The sequence below is a fragment of the Myotis nattereri genome, assembly GCF_964212035.1.
Source record: "Myotis nattereri genome assembly, chromosome: 12".
Classification (NCBI taxonomy): domain Eukaryota; kingdom Metazoa; phylum Chordata; class Mammalia; order Chiroptera; family Vespertilionidae; genus Myotis; species Myotis nattereri.
In genome coordinates, this window is record NC_138087.1 from 42,123,642 (window position 1) to 42,148,990 (window position 25,349).

Below are 25,349 nucleotides of genomic sequence, written 5' to 3' on the forward strand. Positions count from 1 at the left end.
TATGTTTTGGGACCTCTTTCCCCCTTTTTCACTACAAATCAATCATCGATTAAGGTTCATATCCAGTCAAATTTTTTTCATGAGGCCAGACTCAATTCCTGAAGTTAGAGGTCATGGCTACCCCTTTGGCACATTACAGCACTGTTATGGTTCTTAGAATTCTCATTTCCATTATAAGCTCCATTCATTTCTTTCTTTCCTTTTCCTTTCTCCCGCCCTCCTCTCCCTTCCTGTTACACCCTCATCCACCTTCCCTTTCTCCCTTCCTTCTTTCCTTCCTTTTTGATAGTATTTTTGTTCTCCACTAAATTGAGATCATGGACCATCCACTATTCACCTGTTTTCTATAACACCTAACATAGAATTCTATGAGTTTTAATCCCATAACTTTGTAGGAACTCAATAAATGCTTGCTGAAGGATGGAGACAATCTATCGCAAATGTTTGCTATTAATTTCAACAGTTCCTCTGGAAAATGTTTCTTTATCCATTTGAGATTAAGTAGGCTAGACTTTTATTTTTAAATGCATCTTTACGCTCAAATTAACACTGATTTAGGGCGACAGGGAGAATAATTCACCATAACCAAGACTTCAACTTAAAAAAATTCAAACTTAACCAGAATCATGCAAGGTTGTTTTTATTAAGCTCTGTGATTAGATTACAGCTAAGTATTTCAGGGATTACTTCATTTGAGAAGAAGACATGACATTGTTGGAAACATTTCAACAAAATCTAAGGACTTCACAACTACTTGGAACAGAGTACATCTACCCTACAGTTAACAGGCATGTTAAGTACTTCAAGGAGCTGTTAATGGGAAGAAGCTAAGTGACAACTGGTCCTCTTCTATACAATGATTATCCTGGACAAGTAGCTACAAAGAAAAGCACATGACTATTATGGAGCTAGAGAGATCTTTCATCTAAATCCATCCATCCTTTTTATTACAGATAGGACTTGGAGGTCACATACCAGAAGGCAAATGATTCAGGATAAGCTACACGTAAGTATTCTATGTGTAGTATCAATGCTAATATGATCAGCTTATATTTTTTTTAAAAAAAAAACAGTCAAGAAAACATTTTTGTATTTAAAACCCACCATAATATATTAGTGACAGCATGAGATGCTTAGCCATTGAGGATTCTTCTGTCTTTCCATGTAGTTTCTTTATGAGTTCTTCTGAGAAATTTTCATTGTGACTGTCTTAACCTCTGTGTATTCATGGAGACCGTATTCTCCCCTAGAGAGAGTGGGGGGGAAACCCAGAGAATTTAGCACAGCACTACAAAATGCAACGGTCCATGATTTGGTTCCTGCTTATCTGGCTGGGAACAATGGAAGATATTTTGTGTACAGAAACATTTCAAATAGCAGCTAGCCAACCATAAGATATCTGCTCTTACATAAATCTCCTTGAGGAGAAACTTTCAAATTTTTTTTGCATTTTTAATGAGCATGCATACTCAGTTGATTTTCACAGAAACTGTCAATTTTTGACATTGTTCTACTTAACCATAAAAGAGCTCACCACACACCCACACACCAATTCTAGGTTAGGTTAAAATAAATAAGACACAGCACAAGAGGAGCTATAGTAATATACAGGGTGGTGGGACAGAAGTGGGTTTACAGTTGTTCGTATGGAAAATAACAAATACTAAACTGTTTCATGTACTCACAACTGTAAACCTACTTTTGCCTCACCCTGGATAATCCATTTGAATAGTACAGAAAGATTAGTAAATTCATGTGATTGGCCCAGATGAGGGGGTTAAAAATGACCATGATTCCATCTTCATTCTAACATGCTCTATTAGAGAGGGCTTGAAACAAAGTATTTTCTGGCTGTAGTTTTAATAATATCTTTTGATTCTTAATAGGTCAAAATAAAAAAATATCTGACCTATTGTTAGAAGTTTTTCTTTTTTTGTTTATCTATTTTGTTTTTATGAAGGGGAGAGGGTTCATTGGTCTAAATTCAGACCTGTTGGACTTTTTGTGGTTGCTGGGTTTTCCTAGTCATCTAGCCCCTCCCATGTGTGTTTTTTTTTTTTTTCTTAAATACAGCCCAAATGATCAGGAATTAACCTGAGTCAATCAATTGGAGCCTGGTATGTTATCAGGTTTATCAAGACCTTCTACCAGTTTTCAAAACTATGATTCGTCCTTTGTTAAATAGATGACTAAAAAGATTAGGCTAAGTTATTCTCTGTATTGTTTTGATCAGAGCATTAAATTACATGCACTTACAAGTACTCTTAAAATCATATCATAATGCACATGTAGTTGTACAGAGGAAAAAGATCTTGATCCTTTTCTACCCCTCCCTTCTAGTGATGTAGGCAGGTATGTAGAAGGCATCTTTTTCTCCTGGGTAACCTAATCCTCTTACACTGATTATTTTCTTGGGCCATTAAGCTTCAGAAAATGCCTTCTAAAAGCTTCAGTGAGCATGCTCTTCAAACTAATTAAAGGGTTTAGCCTCAGTTGTCTGAAACCCATTAAAGGATAGTATTTTATCGCACAAAGTTAGAGAAATTAATCCGTGATTTTTGCCAATAGACTTTCCATTGTATTTTGGGTTACAGGACACTCGAAACTGTCAGGATAGTATTGTGGTTATTGTCATACTCAGGTTGAAGTAACTCCTGCTCCTTAATATATCTATGCATATATATGTCTATGACATAACACAAAAACACCTCTTTACTTAATCTTACTCCTCAGTGGGTGACTAGTTCTGTGCTTCTGAAAGCTTCAATATACCAATAACCTGGGACCTGACTGAATGTGGGTCTGTTCCAGTAGGTCTGGAGAGAGGCCTGAGACTCCGCATTTCCAATAGACTTTCAGGTGATACCCATGTTTCTCCACCTTGGCTGCACTTTAGAATTACCTGGGAATCTTGTTAAAATCCTGATTTCTGGGCCTCATCCTCCAGAAATTCTGATTCTTTGTTACTAATGAGGCCCAGAAATCAGGATTTTAACAAGATTCCCAGGTGATTCTAATGTGCAGCCAAGGTTGAGAACCACTGCTCTAGTCCCAAGCTGCATCTGTTTTTCAGTCTAGAGCAGGGGTGGGCAAACTTTTTGACTCGAGGGCCACAATGGGTTCTTAAACTGGACCGGAGGGCCGGAACAAAAGCATGGATGGAGTGTTTGTGTGAACTAATATAAATTCAAAGTAAACATCATTACATAAAAGGGTACGGTCTTTTTTTTTTGTTTTTTTTAGTTTTATTCATTTCAAACTGGCCAGATCCGGCCCGCGGGCTGTAGTTTGCCCACGGCTGGTCTAGACCCAGAAATGAGCCAGATACTAATCAAGTAAGGAGGAAATGTTTGCTGAGCTGACTTAGCAAATATAATCAAACAAAACAAAATTCATGTGAGCTCTCTCTATAAGCTCAGTAGTTTATAAAATTCTCATGCTCCCCTTTTCCAAAAGGGACAGGAGGAAAGACATCTCTTGTGAGGTGCTGAGAGCCAATCAAATTTGAATGGCAGTTAACTCTCAACTTAGGTTAACCTAAGTAACAATGCGTGCAATTACACAAAGAGGGGAATTTATGTCATTTAATGAATTCCAGTGCCAGCACCATGATCTAGAGTCCAATGAAGGTTCAGGCACTCAGCATCACCGCCACATGGGGGTCTACATCCCACTAGTTTTAGGTCTGTGAGGACTCTGTTCCCAACTGATGAATTCTGCCTTTCAATCGTTGAGGATAAATTATCATTGAACTCTTGGGAGTTGTTTGAAGTGATCGCTTCAATAATTCTCTTTGATCAGCTTGTAGAAAATGGCTTGTTTATTAAGGTTGCCAAATTTGGTTTCAGGTGGACACTAATGGCAGCATCCTCAGCTAGAATTTTTGAAGTAGTATTTACCATAAAACTTTTTCCTTTGTATTTTAAAGAAGAAAATTATCTATGCCAACATTCCAGATTTTCAGGAAATTACTGGGGGTTGGTTCCTGTTTTTTCATCCCTTTATCAATTTCTTTATGGCTTGAACAAATTGTATTAAACAAAAGTGGCATGTCCTTCAGAATAATCTAACCTTTGCTATAGCTTTTTGTACAAAAGTAATTAGTTTTTCCAAGAGCCTTACTAATAATGGATATTATAAAGAAAAAGAGGTAGGGAAGGCAGGCTCCATTTGCTGAGTCCCCGCTTTGTGAGAGTATCAGTGCTAGGGCATGAACATGCAGTAGGGCATTTTACTCTCACCCTCATCTTAACAGGAGTGTTAACATCTCCATATTAAACAGGAGAAAACAGAGACTCAAAAGTTGTACAACTTGGAGCAGGCTTCAAGGCTAGCAAACGGTGGAGTTGGAATTCAAATGTAAGTTGGTTAATCTAAAATTATGTTTCCTGTACTATGCCATGCACTTTTTTACAGGTTGACCTTTTGCCACTCTCTACCTCCTCAACAACATTCTAAACATGTCCACAGCTTTTCACTGCCCCGCTAATAAGATGGAATCAAATTCTCTTGAATTCAAAACTTCTTAATTCATATCCTATTTAGCTCTGGACTCATTCTTCCCAACTCCATAGATCCCCACCAGCCAACCAACACTAGCCCCTCAACATGCCACATGTAACATTCTGTTCGGAACTGCCTTTTCTCTACTTACTGAGTTTCTACACTTGTTTCATCCCCTAGATCAAGTCCTATCTTTTCTGAGATCTTCTCTTATTCTATCAACTACCATTAAGTTTTTATCCACTGAATTTCTACTAGTTACAACCATAGAATCTTAAACATGTAAAGGAGCTCACAGACCTATTTTCTTCTCCCACTCCTATCCCACCACAAATTCTGTCCTTGGACAGATTAAAGTTGTGTTAGATGCCAGAAATGTTTTACTCTGGTGGTGCCCCAATGTTCTGTCCTTCAATAATACTGTGCTCTGCACTTTACTGCTTTACCTCCCTTAGGTATGGACTCCCAATCTAATACAATTCATTTTATAGCATATGTAGGCTATTTTGCACTATATATCTTGTTACACATGCCTCCTGCCACCACAATTACATGAAGGATGGGACATGGTATGTTTCTGGGGCTCCCTGGTTCTTATATACATACAAGTACTTAATTAATGTATATTGAGAAGAAGGTGAATAATTTTATCATTTCCTTCTTTCACCAGCTCTCCAAAGATAGTTGGTTATTTGTAATTTTGCTGACTTATTTAAATGACAAAGCACATGCATTCATGACCTTTAGAAACTGAGACTCACTTTTACTTGTTATTTATAAAATGGGCAGCTTTACTATATCTGATTCCATAAGGTTTGTATACGATATGTCTTTTACCTTGAAGACTTTTAAAATTTGTTGCTAAATATAAAAAAGTTTTAAGAAATGAAGTGGTTAAATTGCTTGAACAAAATTAAGCAAACATATTGCCATTATTTTCTATGTGTACATTTAAAAAGTCTATATATTGTTTAAAAAGCCATTGAAGGTTTCTAAATGCATTTTTATATATATTCTCAAAACATGTTTTCCTTTGCCCATGTTGCTAAGTGGTTAGAGCACCAGCCTGTGCACTGTAGGGTCACTGATCCGATTTCTGGCCTAGGGCATGCACCTGGGTTGCAAGTTCAATTCCTGGCCCTACACAGGGTGAGTGTGGGAGGCAACCAACCAATATGTCTCTCTCACATCCATGTTTCTCCTTTCTCTCCCTCCCACTCTCTTTATAAAAAAACAAAACAAAACAAAAAATCCATTGGGTAAAATATCCTTACTCCTCAGGTGAGGATTAAGAAAAGAACAAAATCTTTATTCAGATTTCCTTTTCAGTTTAGATTTTAGAGTCCACATTAAGTTCAATATTGAAAAAAAATTTAAAAAACATATTTTTAGAAGGGGAAGAAAGGTGAGGGAGAGATAGAAACGTTGGTCTGCTTCCTCTTGCAGGCCCCCTACTGGGGATTGAGCCTGCACCCCAGGCATGTGCCCTGATCAGGAATCGAACCTGTGACCTCTTGGTGCATGGGTTGACATTCAACCACTGGGCCACACCGGCTGGGCTGAAAATTTTGTTAGATAAAGGCACCTAATCTACTTCAGAGGTATTTTCAAATAATTATAGTGTTCTTATTTTTGCACACTTCTTACAATCACCAATTTGTAGTTTCTAGCTTATTTCTGGGAATGTTTTCAATAACCAAAGTTAGTAAACTCCTACTATTTATAGGGGACCTAAGTTCTATTTCCCTTCTGCCATTACCTTTTTGTACTTACTGGGTAAACCCAGCATTTAAACAGCTTTTTGGCAGTATGAACAGAGGAAAGAACAGAGGCAAGTTTAAATTTAAGTAGTGACTATAGATTAATTCCCTGAGAGTGACAACTATTTTTATCAAAGTAAGTATTTATCTTAATAGAAGGTTATTCTTACAGTTCTCGTCCATTTCCAGACATCTTGAATCCACCAAAGGGACACTGGGCAGACACCATGCTATAGCAATTCACCCTGGAAAGAAAGAAAAAAGTATATTATAGATCATAATGAACTAATGAAATAACCCCTAGATCTGGAATTTTAGAAATTCAGCGAGTTCTTTAAGAATTCCATTAATTTCAATATAACATATTCATTGCAATAAGTATAAGTCAGAAATTTTCATCTCATGGCATACATAAATTATTAAAATTCTGTGGCACACCAAAACGCATAGGTATAATTTGCTCACACTGGATGGTTGTTGTGTTGGCTGTTGTCATTTTTTATTTATTTTTACAATCTAAGGGAAAAGAGGTAAGTGCCTCAGACTAAATAGTTAGGTATTCCATGTTTTAAAAATTCCTGTGGCACACTGGTTGAAAATCGCTGGTATATGCATATATACAACCTAGAAACAAATATAAGGGTACAACTCAGCACGTGGATAGCCATTTCGGTAGGATATATGTTCCTCAGAAGTTGTAGTTTGAATTAGAATAGCTTGTATGCCATAGGACAAAGGCTTGCTAGAGACTGGAGTTTGTTGGCTGGGTTACCGCTGACACTCAATTAGCTTATAATTCTCGTGAGTTATGTGCTTAACAGGCTAGAGTCAATTTTCTTTTGCAATGACAATATGTATCATGTTACTCAGTTCACTTTTTTCATTAATTGGTTCAATAACGGCTTAAACTGAGGCTTTGGCAGGAGTTGGATTTCATTATTAACTGTTTACTCCTTGCCATATTTCTGAACAAATATAATTACAAAAACATGAGTGATTAGAACTAAAGAAAAAATTACGATAAAAGATCAAGTAAAGGGGGAATGTAGTTATGCAGGACATGAACAAATTGTTTAGCTTTGAATTTCCTGGCGGTCAAAGTGAACAGTAAAATTTAATTATCGACATGACTCATTAAACATAAGAGGAAAACAATATTAAAGGAGGAACGACGTTCTTTTAAAACACTTTTCCTCTCTTTATGCCATTATGATAGGTAAACAATAGTGTGACTTCTAAATAAATTATATTATGCTTGGGAGAGTTTGGTTATTAATTGATCCTGAGATAATACTTAGACATTTTCTCAGTTACAGCATTTGCTATCCATTTTCCAGAGTTCTTACCCAGCCTCTCTTCCTGGAAGATAGTTCTTTAAATAAACTTACACTTTCAAAAGACAACTTGTCTCAGCTTTGTTTAATGATTCTTTCAACTGCAAAATTGAATCATTAATTTGAAATTATGAGTAAAATCCCCAAAACTCTGGAATTCAGTAATTATCTGGAAAACACCATGCAGTGACTATTTCTGGGACAATGCCAGAACATCATTGTGTTTTAAGATATACAATAATAAGAATCTAGTCGCCTCTGTCTTAATAGTAAAGAAATTTCTGACTGGGGATTCCCACGCCACTGGGTGGAATGATGTCATAATTGTGTGATTCCAAAAGTAAAAAAGCTGAAACCTTGTCTTTTTTTTAAAAGCACTGGAAATGAAACTATGTTAGTGCTAGTAAACAGAGAATAGAGAAAATATAAGTTCAAAGTGATCAGCCTTGCCAATTGATTCTCTTTTTAAGATTCCTTCTTGTTATAATGGGAGGTGCTATGCCCACACACTCTAGTTTTGGCCCTCAGAACCTGAGGAACAGTGGGAAAGTTATCTAGCTTCTCTAAGCATGCTTTCCCCTCTGTATAAAGGGCATGGTTATATTTAACAGGGTTGTTTCAAGGTGTAAGATGATGTATAGAATTGTACTTTATATGGTGCTTGATACCTAGGAAGTCTTTAGTAAATGGAGATAATAAAATTCATCATTGCTATTGTATGTAAGTTAATAAATGTGTCATGGGATAATTCTACATTAGTCACCAGCCATACTGATGATTTAATTTTATTAAGAGTCTCTGAAAGACAGCACCGCATTATAGAAAGAATCAGGCTTTTGAGCAGTGGTCCTCTATCCTGGTTACACATGAGAATCATGAAATCTTTGAAAAGTACTCCTTCAATAAAAAAGCGATGCCCAGACTCAGTCACAGAGAGTGATATAATCAGTAGGTTTAATGCACACTCTCCTCACCACAAATCGGTGTATGTAAGTTGAATGCTCCTCAGGCGACTCTAATGTGCCGCCAAGGTAGAGAACCACTGCTGTAGAGTTTTAAATAAGTCTGAGTTTCAGCTGTCATTCATTGTGTGATCTTGGTAAGCTTTCATTTTTTCCACTGGTAAATTTAACATATGTAAGCAGCTGTAATGTGAAACCAGATAATGAATATAAAGAAAGCAGTGCAGTGCCTAGCATCCATACTTGGGGCAAGCAATTTCAGGAGGCTGGAAGGAGTTAAAGAAAATATCCTTCCAAAATCGTAGAGGGTGTGTGAGTGTGTTTCGTTTTTGGTAACAACTGTTTTCCAGCAGGCCATGCGATTCCAAATGAAAAGGATAAAGTAACCTATTCATGTACTTATCATTGAAAAGCCAGTATTTATAGGTCTGACTTACCACACTGTTCCGGCCTGCAGAGCAGAGGAGACTGTTATGGCTTTATCAAGGTCTTTGGTAAAGATTCCTGCTGATAAGCCATAGAAAGTATTGTTTGCTCTCTTGATCACATCATCTAAAGATTTAAACTTCATGATTTGCTGCACTGGTCCAAATATCTACACCACAAGAAATGAATCAAAGTAATAGGTTAAAACTAAATATTTTAGATAATATAATTTTCTGCCTTATAAATCATCCTAAATTAAGATTTTGCTTCTCATCTCATGTGTAAGGATCAAAATGGTAACTGCTGGAATGCTAGGTTAAAACGTGTTATGTTCTCTTTGGGACAAGATGGGATACAAATAAGGCATAATTTGTTTTCTAGAATTGGAATTACTCTTTCAAGAACTTAATGATTATGCATGAAATCATTAACTACAGAGTTGCTTTTCTATTTCGGAACGTTTTAAATTTTCTCCCTAGTTTTCCTCATCTTTCAAGTAACTACATAAACAGCAAACCAAGAAAGTAATGTTTGTTCTACTGGATACATGAATAGGCAATGATTGATAATAATGTTTTAAATATCAGTTTACCATCAATTGAAATATCAACTATTATATTGGTCTTAGACATTTTCATAATTAACCAAGTTAGGTAAAACAACATGAATTTTTGTTCAGCTTCTACACTTCAGCCAAGTCTTATTCAACTCACATACCAAACAGAATGATTCATTACTACCAGAGCTTAAATCCTTATTCACTCTGTACTAACCAAAGCATGAATTCATTGACAATGATTATAATCACAACACAGGAAACAAATTCACAATTTGCTCATTCTAGCCTGAGCACTTTCACTTTTGCTGAACTCTAGTTAGTGCAACCCAAACTCAACTCATTCTGTATCTTACCTCCTGGTAGGAGAAAAACAACTGGGGTTTCTCTTAAAAAGTAAACTCCTATATTATTGTTCCATAACACATATATTAAAAGTAAAGAGGGCTCCTTTGAGTGTTACCAGAATTTTCTGGGAAATGTCAATTAAAGAAGACAAAAATCAGAAAGGATAGTTTTCTGATGTTCATCATTGTTCTAAGTGTAGGAGGGGGAAGCTACCATTTAGTAGAGGCTGAGTATAAATCTGAAGGTTATAAATCTAAGGATATTGGCTTGTGAACCATCTACTGTAATAGATGTATTAATATATTACATAATTTTAATTGAACACAGCATTTGGCCCCAGGCTCCTACTTTTATATATATAGATTTCAGAGAGGAAGGGAGAGGGAAAGGTAGAAACATCAATAATGAGAATCATTGATTGTCTGCCTCCTAAGGATTAGGGATCTAGCCCACAACCGGGCATATGTCCTAACTGGGAATTAAACCGTGACCTCCTGGATCATAGGTCAACGCTCAACCACTGAGCCACCACGGCCTGGCCAGGCTCCTACTTTGAAGTAACACACAAGCTGTTCTACCATGAATATTGTAGGAACACAATACATGCTTGAAGTTTTTTTTCTAATTCTATCTTCTGTTAACCAAGATAAGCAAGAATGACCTAATAAGACAAATATTTGAAATCAGCAAATGCAAGTTATAATTCAGTGGAGGGCTGAACTGATGTGGAGGAAAGAAGTTGTTTGATTATCCATATGCATTTGTTTTTTTGTGTTTTTTCCCCCGCCTATTTATTTCCTGTTTGCAGATCGGAAATGGTTCTGCACTTTCCCCCTAATTTGATGACATTTTGGGAAAGAAAGTAACCCACTTAGATTCTCTGTCATTTCATAAACTTGCAATAAACATTTGCTGAATGAACAGAATATGAAAAAAATACAGAGAAACTGGACCACTCGTATATGGCTAATGGGAATGTGAAATCTCTCAGCCACTCTAGAAAACAGTTGGGAGGTTTCTTAAACTGCATTTAACATATGACTCAGCTATTGTACTCCTGGGCATTTATACCAGAGAAATGAAGACTTATGTTCACACAAAAACCTGTACACCAATGTTTATAGCAATGTTTCCCAAACTGGAAACAACCCAAAAGTTCTTCAATGGGTGAGCGGTTAAACAAACTGTGGTACATCATATTATGGAATACTACTAAGCAATAAAAAGGAAAAACTATTCTTACATGCAACACCTAGATGAATCTATATAGAAAGAATTGTGTTGAGTGAGAAAAAGTGAATCCCGAAAGGTTACATGAAGTATGATTTCACTTGTTTAACATTCTTTTGATGAAAAAATTATAGAAATAGGGAATAGATTTGTGGTGAAGGGAAAGCCAAGGATGGGTAGAAGGGACATGGATTAGGCTATTAAATGGAAGAATGAAGGTGTCATGTGGTGATGAAATGTGGTTCTGTGTCTTAATTGTTTCAATGTCAACATACTTGCTGTGATACTATAGTCTTGCAAGATGTTACCATTGAAGGAAACTGGATAAAGAGTAGATGGATTTTTCTGTATCCCTCCTTACTACAGCAACTAAATCTACAGTCATCTCACAATAAAAAGCTTAAGTAAAAAAAACTGCATATAATTTATCCTTTCCCATTATTTTCAAATATTTTCTTTCCAAAGGAGAAAAAGCAATATTAAAGAGACAATTTTCTTTTCTATTACTTTAAGCCTGTGAAGGAAGCATCTAGAAATTGTTAAGCATTCTGATCTGTATTTGGCTGGATATTGTTGGCCTGCCCAATACATTCCTTACTATTTTTAGTCTTGATCACAACTTTAAACCTTTATCAATAACAGAAATAAAAAGTAACATTTACTGAGAAAGATGTTCAAAGAGAGAATTTTCAAGGGACACTGGGTACACACCCGCAGACAAAATGCGGCAATAGAGGGAACAGAGCAGAATGAAGCCATTTACCTCCTCCTTGGCAATGCGCATCTCATCGGTGACATTAGAGAAAACCGTGGGCTGGATAAAGTAGCCTTTGTTCCCCCAGGGGCCTCCACCACATTCCAGCTTGGCCCCTTCCTTCTTCCCACTCTCGATGAGGTCAAGTATTTTTTCATATTGTTCCTTATCAATCTATTTGAAAAATACCACATGAAAAGGAAAAGAAATTTAACAACTTGTAGAGAAAATAATTGCGAGGCCTGTTACGGAGGGCTTCAGAATGCTATTAAGTCAAATAATCAACACAGCGGACAGAGGCTCAGATTCATTCTTTGGGTATATTTTATTTTCATATAACTTTTGAAACCTTTTTTGATGACATTTCCATGTATCTTGAAGATAGAGATGTGTACTTAGTAATTTTTTTTTTTTACAGTTGTATAAGAAAAGCCTGTTGGCACTGCAAACACATGACTCATTTTTTCACGCTCAAAGAAATGCCTGTTAATGAAACACGCTGGAAACTAGAGTCCTAACTGAAATAGAAAGAGTGTTAGTGAGAAAAAAGAACTCCGGTCCTGGGTTGAATTAGATATAGCAGTTGGAAAGAAGATGCTACGGGACATTAGGAAGACTCCTGGACCCCTGTCTGGTTCTCCTCATTTCTGGTCATCCCTCACGGCTGGGTCCATGCTGACCACAGCCTGGCCAGCCTTCCCGGTTCAGGTCCCCTGGGGTAAACAGTAGGTCTGGTTTTAATTTTTGGCCTATTCTGATTGTTGCCATCCCACTTCATTAACTGGGCCACATCTAAACATGCAACAAAAACTACAGAACTTTAATAATGGTTTGTTAAATAATATTTTTATAAGCAGAAAAATGAGTGCAGAGTTTTGTCTGGGAACACCAAGAACACACACCTCCCCTCCACGGACCAGAATGGTGCCACCTGTTGCCTCAATTCCTATGTTGGGACGTTGAGGGGTTGGGTGACTCCTGGACGCCAAACCACTGGCGAAGACTGTTTTGTCTCAGGTGTGGCTGAGGTTTTAAAGGGAAATCTTCAGAGATCGAGGGGTTAAGGTGAGTTACCAAGCTAACTTGTCTTTTCTCACTACTTAAAAAAAATGTTGTTCTTCATTTTCTTCTCTGACTCTGAAATCTACCCCATCTTCCAAGGCCCAATAAAAGGTTTTTATAAAGTTCTAACTGCACACAACTCAGCAACCATAGCCAATTAGATTAAATGCTATTTGGAAAGTGGAAACCATTTTCTAAGATTGGCACAACATTCCGTACAATGTCGCTCAATGCTCCTCAGTGCACAATATTTAATGGAATATTCCAAAAACAAAATGTTTCTTCATTTCCATCAGATAAATGAAGCTGTAGTATTGATTTAATAAGAGGTAATATTTAAATTACTGTATAATATTTAATACAACCAGACGAAGAGGTGAGGTTAGGTAGCTCTGCCTGGCGAAGATATTCTGTCAATAAGTAGTCAAAGATCCATGCACTTCCTACAAACTTCTCTGGCCTATTCCAATACATTAATCTGACTATACCTCCAAAAATTATTTTTTTAATCTCATGATGTATCTTTGGTGACAATGCAACCCCTGCTTATGCACTGGCATATAGAAGGTAAAGAATTATTGGTTAGAAAACTTACATGGTCACTAACTTCTAAAATTACAGGAATTTATATTTAATGTCTCATTACGGACAATGTGGTCAGACAACCAGCACTACGTTATAGCAAAATGTGACTCCAAAATAAATACAAAGCATAAAGGGATAACACTCAGCCACTTATTACCTTATTTGCCAGCTATTTTCGAGCTTTTATGTCTGAATGTTTGGCATTGCCTAACTCCTAAGATTTTCCTACTAGGATATCTTGCATGAGCAGGAAACTACAAGACAGCCTTTTAATGTATCTCAACTCTAAACTTTATGAAGTCGGGTAGCATAACCTGTTTCTTTTGGCATTGCCAGGTACCTATTCCAGGGTTTTGCTGATAACTTGTGGTTAATCAGATTTATCTTTGGCTTAGTGAATAAGTCAATAATAGTGTTTTCCCCCCCAAATCAAGTGTGGAACAGTATATATGAATATTGTGAAAGAATAGAGCCTCTGAGCTTAATGTGTAGTCTCTAGAGCAGGATTTCTCAACAGTGGCCCTACTGACATTTGGGCCAGAAAAATCTTTGATGTGGGGCTCTCCTGTGCATTGTAAGGTGTTAAGTAACATCTCTGGCTTCTACCCACTAGATGACAGTAGAACCAACCACTTCTTGCCCCTAGTTGTGACAATTGGAAATATCTCAAACAATACCAGTTGTCTCTTTGGTGGGGAGGGGGGCGAAATTCTCTGCTCTAGATCAAGATTCCAAAGGGTAGGAGTAAGTTTAGAACCAAAGTTCCAGGAGCTTCCATAACAAAGAACTGGGCAAGGAAGAGGGAAGGGTCACCTTTGGATAAGAGAAAGAGTTAAAGAAAGAGACACTCTTATTGGTGATGGTTCTAGGAAGACAGAAGAAAAAGGGGACCCTAGAGGAATGATCGGTTTTTAACTAAGATGAGAAGTTTGCTACAAACCCAGGAACTCAAGACCTTTCAGGACACGTGTCACCATTAGAGCAACTGAAAGCACTGGAGAGAATTTAGGAATGTGCTGGGTGCCTCTCCCTGTGGGATGGAAGCTGAAACAAAGGATTGATTCTGAGGAAGAACTAAGTGATATCATTGTTTAAGAACTTCCAAGTGGACAGGAAACTGTATATATAAATCAAGAAGCATGAAGATTGAAGAAAACTAGAAATTTATATAATTTGTTGTTTTCCCTCACATCTTTAATTCCCAACATGACTGTTAAACTCTTAGATGTAAAAATTGTTGGGAGTTAGATTAATTGTCTTTTAAATCACACTGTTATAATATTGTCACCTAGGAAGATACTACATATCTGGGAAGTAATGCTATTCAATAAAAACTAGGCTTAAGGAGGACACTTTATAGTGTCCCCTGAAAAGGCTATTCCTTCATACTCACCTGAGGGCCTTGGCTGACTCCTGGGGTCAGAGGATTTCCAAGAACATACTTTTTAGCTCGCTCAACACTCCTTCGAACAAACTCATCATAAATTGATTCTTCCACAAAAAGCCGGGATGCAGCTATACAACATTGGCCCTGGTGGTAGAATAACCCACGGTGTGCAAATTCAACGGCATTGTCCACTGCAAAGAAGACACTCATGTTAAAAAAAGAGATCTTTTCTAAAGATGATATATTTTTATACACATTTCTCAAAGGCAATAGGGTGTTACAGAAATATCATGAGTCATGTAGTCAGATATTGATTCAATATATTCCACCTCTTATCAGCCAGGTGACAAATTAACCTTTCTAATCCTTTCTGCTTCTGAAATGGTGGCAATGAATAGTAGAATCTGAATAAATGTGGTTGTTGGCCTAGTCCAATATGTCTGAGGGTATCTCACTCTTCTTAATGTGATGTTAATATTAAAAGGTACGGAATTTAAAAAATATGCTGTGCCTCCTAAGTGTAAAACCATTAGTTCATCCAGAGTTCAGCTGAGAGAATAGTAATCTATCCCAAACCAGCAAGAAAGAGTGTCTCTGTTAGACTTACCTAGAGTTATCACATTAGGACAAGTTAAGAGATTTCTTAAGAGTAATTCTGGACTCTGATTAAGGCCTTACACTTTGACGTTAGAAGCAAACCCCTTTGTAAACGTCAAGTTCACTGGATGACATTACCAGACACGAGGAAGGATGGAGAGGGAAAAGTTAACAAGTGGCTTCTACTCACTGTCTGCGTCAGCAAACACAATGCAAGGGCTCTTTCCGCCGAGCTCCAGGGTCACCCTCTTCAGATTGCTTTTCCCTGCAGCTTCTTTGATCATTTTGCCAACCTGAAATGGAGCGTTACAAAAGAGGAGGCTTACGCTGCTCTCATGAAGGCAGGCTTATTTAGCATTTTACTTTAATCCGGTTTGGGCCCTTGTTCATTAACCTTCTAGAAGGCCCACCTGGAGCCAGAGAGGCAGAAAAGTTAGGCTGGGCCAGCAACAACATCCAGGGAAGCTGAGCTGCTGGCCTTTCAGAATGTCCATAGAAGAGAGAGCCCCAAATAAGGAGCTAAGGGTGAGGCTCTGCTGTTTAAAGTTTATAATCTACAGGGTAAAATTACATTTATTCATACAAATCACTGTAGCCTAATTTATATTTTCTATCATAAACTGGACCTAACCAAATGCCAAGGTCTAACAACTGGTCATATTTCTCATCAGGGAAAGGAATGAGAACACTGAAAGCAGCTCACTTCACTCCTTCTGAGTTGGTAATAGGTATTTTGTTTCATCTCAACCACATCTGCTTATATTCTATAAACATGCTTGAAGGTTAGAATAAGGAACAAATCATTAAAAAGGAACTTTTGTTTTAAGGAAATGTCGGCTTAAAAACAGTTACATAAAACACACTTCTGACAGCTGGAGATGCAGACCTTCTTAACGACTGGCCTAAGGAAATGATGTTACCTCCGTAGATCCAGTGAAGGCCACTTTGTCTACGTCCATGTGAGAAGAAATGGCAGCCCCTGCAGTCGGCCCATAACCAGGGACAATATTCACAACTCCAGGAGGAAAGCCTGCCTAAAAGATGCAAAGTAAAACAGTTATGACAGAAATGAGAACATGGGATGGAAGCGGCCACTCTGTGTTAACTTTATGAGCTTCCATAGCAAACAAGATCCACTGAAGTGGTTTCGCTATTATCATCACTATTGTTATTTCACTTGTTAGCCCACTAAAGTAACCTCAAGGGCCGGTTGCATTGTTGAGGGAACATTTCTTCTCAGGGTAAGTCCATGTTTGACTTTTATAGATCATTGCTCCAGTGATGGCTGTCTCAAATTGCATAATAGCAATACAAAAGGATAATCTGTATAGAAGTGTCTTATAAATTACTCACATAGAAGGAAAGCAAAAATAAGCAGCTAAAGGGATCCCACATTTTAGTTTCTACCTGTTGATTGTTCAGGGCTTAACACCTGGGTTACAAATCCCCATTGGCATTATGTGATCAGTACAATGTTAGATAAGAACTATCGTCCATTCATGATTAAGGTTCACAGATTAATTTTATTCCTAGTTAAATAATTACCAGGTAGAAAACAGTGTTGCAACCGACATGTGCACATTAAAATTTCATGTTATTTATATCACAATGCCTCGTTTTCAATTTTATTTTTCAATTACAGTTTACATTCAATATTATTTTTGATTAGTTTCAAGTGTACAGCATAATGGTTAGGTAATCATATACATTACAAAGTGATCCCCCCATATTTCAAGTACTGACAGCACCATAGTTATTGCAATATTATTGACTATATTCCCTATGCTGTGCTGTACATCCCTGAGACTGTTTTTTCAATTACTAATCTGTATTTCTTAATCCCTTCACCTTTTTTTTTTCACCTAGTTCCTCAACCCTCCATCTGCTTTCTCTTTTCACTTTTTAAAATTTGAAGTGAAGAGTCTTTTTAAAATATGGGTTCAGTATTCCTAAATTTATGTTTCTAGTGACCAAGAAGGTACATTTAGAGGAAGCCACAATAGAAGAGAGGATGTCAACAGATCCCCTTGTGAGTAGATGTGTTTAAAAATAATGTGGCTCAACATGACAAGCAAGCATATTGGCACAGAGGCCTCCAACCTTCGGATGAACTATTTAGACAATTTGCAGAAACTCCAGACCATTAATGGCAGTTATAAACCAACATACATTTCAACATTTTAATGAAAATTGTACCAATTTTAATATAAATTTTTCATTCATGAGAGTTGGGATAACAAACAAAAAAGTGATCATGAGGCAACTGTTTCACATGAAGCCTCTGAGTCTGGCTCCCTGGCTCCCTTTGGGCAGAGGTTCATTTTGGTTGACTGCCCGCGGAGCTGCCAGCCGGCTGCCATGCTAAATGTGTCTGCACTGGACAGGAGCCATTGGCAAGCAATGCAGTTTACAGTAGCAGCAAATGAGGTCTTCCTATTGCAAGGCAGGACTCCTGAGTCTTGTGCATATTTTGATTTAGGAAACTTACCTCTTTTATTAAAGATGCCACGTGAAGAGCAGTGAGAGGAGTTTGCTCTGCCGGTTTGACAACCACTGTGTTTCCGCAGCTGAGGGCAGGCCCTATTTTCCAAATGAACATAACCAACGGGAAATTCCACTAGAAGGCAATAGGAAACAATAGAGTCTTTGAATTGCTGAAAGTCACAGTCACTAATCTGACTTCTACATTATACACTTCCTGTAGATGTTAAATAATTATTGTAGTAGGTTTGTTTAGTCAGGAGTATTCTAAGTAAATTATTTGCTAAAAGCAACTCATAAATACTAAGAAGGTGGGGAAAAAACTGGACACAGAAGAGGAGCAAGAGGGGCCCACAACATATCAAGTGCTGTTATCCTGAGCTTTTTCTACCAGGAAAAAAACAAAAACCACTGCATGGTTTGGAAATCAAGCATTACTATTAAACATACTATAAGTTATATGTGTTTCAAAATGTGATTATTTCTCTCTCTGTATGCAGATCATCTATTATAACTATTTACCCAATAACATTAATTAGCATTTATTTCTAAGACAAATATCTTGTCCAAGGCAAATAAGTCTAGGGTCTGAAGGCTGAGAGCTTGATTCACATCTTAGCTCAACCACCAATCGGCCATGTGAATTCAGACGAGTTGCATGCTCTCTCAGCATGAGTTCATAACCTGTACATGTTGATGCAAGTCTTCTCTATCTCAGAAAGCTGTCCTGGAGATTCATGAAGAAAGTGGGCCAAGTACTTAACACACTTGGTTCATCACAGGCGGTCAGTAAATATTAGCTATTATTTGTATTTGAGATTGTGTTGTGTTATGCATTTTATTGGAATTTTTGAACTAAGAAGAAATTTCATTCAATGTTGATACGTATACATTTCAATCTCATTGAAGCAGAATATAAGTCATTGCTACTTCCTCCTCTAGGAACTTTGGGACATTTTACCATCGTTTTATTTGGCCTTTTTAAAATATGAGAGTTAAAATGCAATCTAATTAGATAGTTTCCTATTTGTGGGGCTTAAAAGAGAATCTTCATAATTCTGCTTTAAAATACTAACTTCTCTATCCAGAATTTGAAGTATCAAAGCTTCTTATGTAAAGTGAGGCTATATTCCATACAGTGATCCAACAGTTTCTTCCATTTTAACTTAAAAAATTCACTCAGGATTTGAAAAGAGTATATAATTCTGCTTTTTAAAAACAAAGTCTCAAAAAGAGTATATAATACAGCATTTTAAAAACAAACCATTGAGTAAAAGGTCAAGATTTGTTGACGCTGTAATATTGAAACACTCTCAAGAAATATGCAGGATATAGACAGATTTCTGGATTATGTAATTCATTTCCAAGGAATTCAGTCACAGGGGGACACAAGTTCAACAGTTACTACATTTGTCACACATTTGTCAAACATCTAAGCATCCATTTGTGCTGGAGAAAGCCTCATTACCAAATGAAATACAATTAGAACTCATTTTCTTTTTAAGATTGAAAATTAAATAGGAGACCGACTTACAGGAATGATTTGGCCACACACACCAATAGGCTCATGTCTTGTATAAGTAAAAAAGTCTCCATCTAGAAAATAAAACACATTATCATCCTATCAAATAATAGACAAACATAGTAATTAACCATACCTCTGTCACGCTTCCCATTGGCTAATCAGGGCGATATGCAAATTAATGCCAACCAAGATGGCGGCTGGCAGCCAGGAAACTGAAGCGAATAGGAGGCTTGCTTGCTCCAGTGATGGAGGAAGCCAAGGTTCCCCGCCTGCCAGTGCCGGCCTCTGAGCTGCACTCTAAGAAACATTGTTGCAATTATAGAAGCTAAACAAACCCCAGAAACCTGCTTTCATCCAGCCGGGCCTCAGAGCTGGAGCTGCAACAGAGTTTTGATTATAGAACCCAAACAAACCCAGATACCTGCTTTCAGCAGTCAAGGCCTCAGAGCTGGAGCCGAGCCTCAGAGCTAAAGCTGGCTCTCAGTTCCAGTGACAGCCGTAGAAGGTAAATAAATCCCAGAATAAAAACAAAACAAAACAGCTGTAACCAGTTTGGCTCAGTGGATAGAGCGTTGGCTTGTGGACTGAAAGGTCCCAGGTTTGATTCTGGTCAAGGGCATGTACCTTGGTTGCAGGCACATCCCCAGTGGGGGCTGTGCAGGAGGCAGCTGGTCAATGTTTCTCTCTCATCGATGATTCTGACTCTCTATCCCTCTCCCTTCCTCTCTGTAAAAAATCAATAAAATATATAAAAAAGAAAAAAAAAAGAAAAAAAGGAGAGGTTGGGAGCTTCAGTCACCCGCCAGTCTGAAAACATCCCTCAGCCCCTCACTTAGACTGGCCAGGCACCCCAGTGGGGACCCCCAACCTGAAGGGGGTGTGACTAGCTGCAAACAGCCATCATCCCCTCATCCAGGCTTCCCAGGCACCCAAATGGGACCCCCACCCTGATCCGGGACACCCTTCAGGGCAAACCAGCAGGCCCCCACCCATGCACCAGGCCTCTATCCTATATAGTAAAAGGGTAATATGCAAACTGACCCTAATAGCAGAAAGACTGGGAATGACTGGTCACTATGACACACACTGACCACCAGGGGGCAGACGCTCAGTGCAGGAGCTGCCCTCTGGTGGTCAGGACACTCTCACATGGGAGGAGCTCTGCTCAGCCATAAGCCAGGCTGATGGCTGCCAGTACAGTGGTGGTGGTGGGAGCCTCTCCTGCCTCCTCAGCAGCGCTAAGGATGTCCGACTGCAGTTTAGGCCTGCTCCCCGCTGGCAAGTGGACATCCCCTGAGGGCTGCCAGGCTGCCAGAGGGATGTCTGATTGCCATCTTAGGCCCAATCCCCCGGGGAGCAGGCCTAAGCCAGTAGGTGGTCATCCCCCAAGGGGTCCCAGACTACGAGAGGGCACAGGCTGGGCTGAGGGACCCTCCCTCCCCCCTGAGTGCACAAATTTTTGTGCACCGCGCCTCTAGTTTATATATAATGTGACTGACATCCATGAAATGGTAATTTGGGGCTGATGTGGGAAGAAGGTACAGACAGCAATAATAAAACAAGATATCTCCAACTATTTGCAAGATAACAATTTGAGCTTTCAAATAGCAATTTTTAAAATTAAATCTTTACTACTGAAAGCATTACACGCCCCATTGACCCCTTCTAGCCCACCCCCACTGTCTGCCCCAGGCCTTCACCCCCGTATTATCTGTGTCCATGGGTTATGCATACATGCATACAAGTTCTTTGATCTCTTCCCACCCCTGCCTTCCCTGAGGTTTCATAGTCTGTTCTATGCTTCGATGTCTCTGGATCTATTTTTCCAGCAGTTTATTTTGTACATTAGATTCTACATTTGAGTCTTACATAGCAATTTGAGATGAGAGAAACATAAAACTGAACTAGGCCAAAGCCAAAATGCAAAATTGGGATAGATCTGAAAGATATTTCATTCTCTCTCTCACCATACAGGAGGGCTGTTTTCTAAAGCATTCTTATTCTCCAAGTTTCCTTTCTTTCATGAGAAAGGAAGTAAAAGGCGTGTGACTAAGAAAAAAACTATTAAAGTTCTGTTTCTGGAAGCTCTAAGTTCTACCAGTAATGATGGAAAAAAATTTAAATAATATAATTTAAACAATAGTAAAATTGAAAAGTAGCAGAATTTAAAAAAAAAAATCTTAAGAGCAATAAATCTTTCATACTGGCATGTTCTAAAATGTTTTGTTTTTGCCTACCAAACAATAAAAGCAAACTCTCTTAATCCATGAAAAAAAAATGTCCAAAGTACATTTCTTTTCAACCTGGACTTGACTTCTTCGTATGCCTCAGAGTTTGATGTGGTTGTCCTGAGGTTACATTGTGCTGTGAGTTCTCTGGCCTAGTTCCCACAAAAACTCCCTTGGCTCTCATAGCAAGAAGGCTCCTTATCAAAACCTATTGGTAACTTTAACGGACTCCTCCCATTCTGTCAAAGGGTTAAGTAAGAGTTTCTAAAATAGCCACATTTCTTGGTATCACCAGGCTCTCGCTCTCCCCTTTTAACTTCCTGGCTCTCACTTCTAACCTGCTGGATGCTCTAATTACATTGGAAATGCCCATCAGGGCCAGTCCTGGAGGGCGCTGTATTTCTATAGTCAGTGTTTATATGAATCAAATTCTATCCATAATGTCTTCCAAAATGATGCTTTTTAAATATTCCTATCCCATCATGTGCATACTCTACTAAAATACTCACACACAAAATATTCACTCATACAAATTCTTAAATCAGGCTATAAAAACAGTCACATGTGTGAACTGGTTTAAGTAATCTGATGTAGCTAAACTAAGTGAGACCAGGCACAGATGATCATAAAGTGACTCACACATGATATGCAAAGTGGCTTAAATAATTACAATTTAGAAAGGGTATAAGTGCCTCTAGGAATAAAACCTGCATAAATAATTACAGTGACCCTCTTTGAAAAGTTTGGGTCCTTAGAAAGAAAATTGCCTTAAGTCAGTAATTCAAGCATAATAATGGTCTCACTTTAATATTTTCTACAACATCTGTAGTGTTATCTTCTGCACGGATTATGCTGAAACAATTTTAAAAGCCAAATGATGAATTGTAGCTGAACTTCCAGATTCAGAACTGCATTGTCTCAAAGTCGAGAAGACAATAAATTTGCCTTATTTGGTTGACATCTTTAAAGGGGGTGTTTGGAATTATTCAGCTCTACAGAAATCTCCTCAGAGCTACTTACCAATAGGTATTGTTCGGCCCTGGATCTTGTCAGCCCACCCTGCACAGTAGCGTAATGTCTTTATGCAGCCTCCTAAATCCATCAGATATGCATTGGAAAATAGTTTTCCACCATTCATTGCCTCCATTGTCTGGAAAAAAATAAAAAAGATCAAACCTCAAATCTAGACTTCTATAAATTTTTAGATTGAAAATATATAGTTAATATTTTGAATAATGATGCACTAGTAAATTCTGGAAATAGCAGTCATCTTGTTTAACCTCCTTAAAAAGGAGACTGGAAATGGAGTTAAGATGACTTGCTTTGATTTGCTTAAGGCCACATAGCAAGATCTAGATAGAAAGGTTAATAAGATTCTGGTTTCTAAACCCTCCTGCTTCTTCTGTCCCATTCCGAATGTCCTCCAACTCAACAACTTGCTAGGAAGTGGTCACAATTTGATACACGCACAACCAGTCTCCTTAGACAGTTCAGGGTTCCAACAAGATTTCACTTGTATAATACAAATGCGGCTGGCAATTTTGTGTCAGTGGCTATTAATAATGCTGCAATAATTATTTTTAATTTTTGAATTCCATCTGGATAGAAGCAATCACTTCACACAAAGTTAACAGGCCCCTGGATCTTTCATCTATAAGTTTCTTCAGCAGAATTTTTAATTGTGAAACTCCCAGTTTTGCCACTATTATCATAATTATTGTGTGTGTGTGTTTTTAAATGTTTTTGTTGATTTTCAGAGAGAGAAAAGGAGAGGGAAAGAAAGGTAGAAACATCAATCATGAGAGAGAATCATCGATCGACTGCCTCCTGCTGCCCCGCCTTGGGGATCGAGCTCACAACCTGGGCATGTGCCCTGACTAAGAATTGAGCCGTGACCTCCTGGCTCATGGGTCAACGTTCAACCACTGAACCACACTGGCTGGGCTCCTAATTACTGTTTTAATGGTCAGACTGCAAAGTTCAACATTTTCTAGTCTAGTGTCCTAGCATTATCAGATGACCTCTCTCCTCTTTTCCTCCCTTCCTTTGGAATTTAATGTTCTCTGGGGCAGGAAAGTACATGTGATAAGCTATTAAAGCGTTTCTTCATATATAATCTGTCTCTGCCTCATATTGCACACCATCTCAAAATTTAATTACACATGACTTTTGTATGCCTATTCTATTTTTCCACTGAGGATCTTATGATGAGGAAAACAGTCAACTCTCTATAATCCACATATCAGATAAATAAGAGAAGCCAATTTTGGCAAATTCTTTCCTCCTACAGGACATTTTGATTAATGTAGTTTTATTCTATATAACTTCTAATTGCATAATTATATATCTTTTGAATCTTTGAGTAATAAATGGTGTTTTGAGGAACTATAATTGCTAATGTTGACTTTTTAAACAAATGTAGGCCTCTTTGTTACTGTCAGTTAATAGTCTAAAAGGAATAAATATTTACTCTGGAACCTGATCTTATATTGGTTTGCATTAAATTGGCTTCACTGTAACACCCAATTGAGAAGAAAATAAGGAAGTAATCTCTCCCATCCATTTTATGTGCTTACTCATCTAATTGTTCAAATGTTTTTTAAAAGGTAGTATACATAAAATCATAATTTTTATAAACACATGAATAATTGGATTTTTTTCTTTATTCCTCACCTTTTCACCTATATAAAACACATAATTTAATCAATACCATTGTAAGCACATTCATTTCAGGAAGGGAAAAAGGAGTCATTTATTAAGTGTCTTGGAGGGCTAGATGAAGGAAAAATAAGATTTAGAAATATTTTAGGCACCTTTAAAAAACTCTATAAGATTTTCTACTCAAAGAGGACAGTGGTCAAATAAGTTAGAGAAATCCAGTATATTTATCCAGGATATCCACACTACATGGTACCTTGTTAATCACTCAGAAATTCCAGAGTGAAGGAAAGAAATTTATTTAATTTGGTTTAACTTGGAGTTTGCCAAAGTTTAGACTGTAGAATCTACTCTTGGAGTAGAAGTTAACATCATCCAGAACCGGAGTACAGATTTCCATCTAAAAACAAACTCAATGGTAATGTTCCTATATGAGAGCCGGTAGATAAAGTCTCTTTGATTTCTTTGTAGAGAGCGTGGAGTGATCACCAAAATCAAAACAACTTGCAATCCAAACAATGAATGCTTTCTAGAGGTCTCACTAGCTGCCTGGTTTGGTGAGTACTCACAGCCAGCAGCAGACGATCTCTTTCAATTAAATCCGCCAATTTGTACAGTAGCCGTCCTCTGTCCGAAGCATCCATAGTACGCCAGGGAGAGCCAATCTGAAAAGCCTGTCGTGCAGCCTTCACTGCTTTGTTAACATCCTCCTGCAAGTCAAAGGCAATTCAATTCAGTAGGTTAAACATATTAGCAAATCTGGTGGCAATCTACACTAATAAAAGATAAAGATGCAAATTGACCATACCTTCACTATGCCTTAAGCCACACCCACCAGCCAATCAGAGTGACTATAAGCAAATTAACCCAACCAAGATGGCAGCCGGCAGCCACGGAGCTGGAGCGAGCAGGAGGCTTGGGTTGCCCCTGGCAATGGAGGAAGCCAAGCTTCC

The 25,349-nt window shown here is 37.9% G+C and overlaps 1 protein-coding gene across 1 annotated transcript in view; it reads right to left on the reverse strand.

The window, feature by feature from the left end:
* Positions 1–616: 616 nt before the first annotated feature.
* Positions 617–25,349, reverse strand: part of ALDH1A1 (aldehyde dehydrogenase 1 family member A1) — a 46,881-nt gene continuing 22,148 nt past the window's right edge. Inside the window, exons 3-13 of the mRNA XM_081103107.1 lie at positions 24,966–25,106; positions 22,759–22,888; positions 19,520–19,581; positions 17,993–18,121; positions 16,425–16,538; positions 15,695–15,797; positions 14,914–15,098; positions 11,883–12,047; positions 8,997–9,154; positions 6,434–6,508; positions 617–1,246 (exon numbers count right to left, since the gene is read on the reverse strand). Of these exons, the coding sequence (XP_080959233.1) occupies positions 1,174–1,246; positions 6,434–6,508; positions 8,997–9,154; positions 11,883–12,047; positions 14,914–15,098; positions 15,695–15,797; positions 16,425–16,538; positions 17,993–18,121; positions 19,520–19,581; positions 22,759–22,888; positions 24,966–25,106 (1,335 nt within the window). The 3' untranslated portion in view covers positions 617–1,173. The remainder of the gene's footprint in view (positions 1,247–6,433; positions 6,509–8,996; positions 9,155–11,882; positions 12,048–14,913; positions 15,099–15,694; positions 15,798–16,424; positions 16,539–17,992; positions 18,122–19,519; positions 19,582–22,758; positions 22,889–24,965; positions 25,107–25,349) is intronic.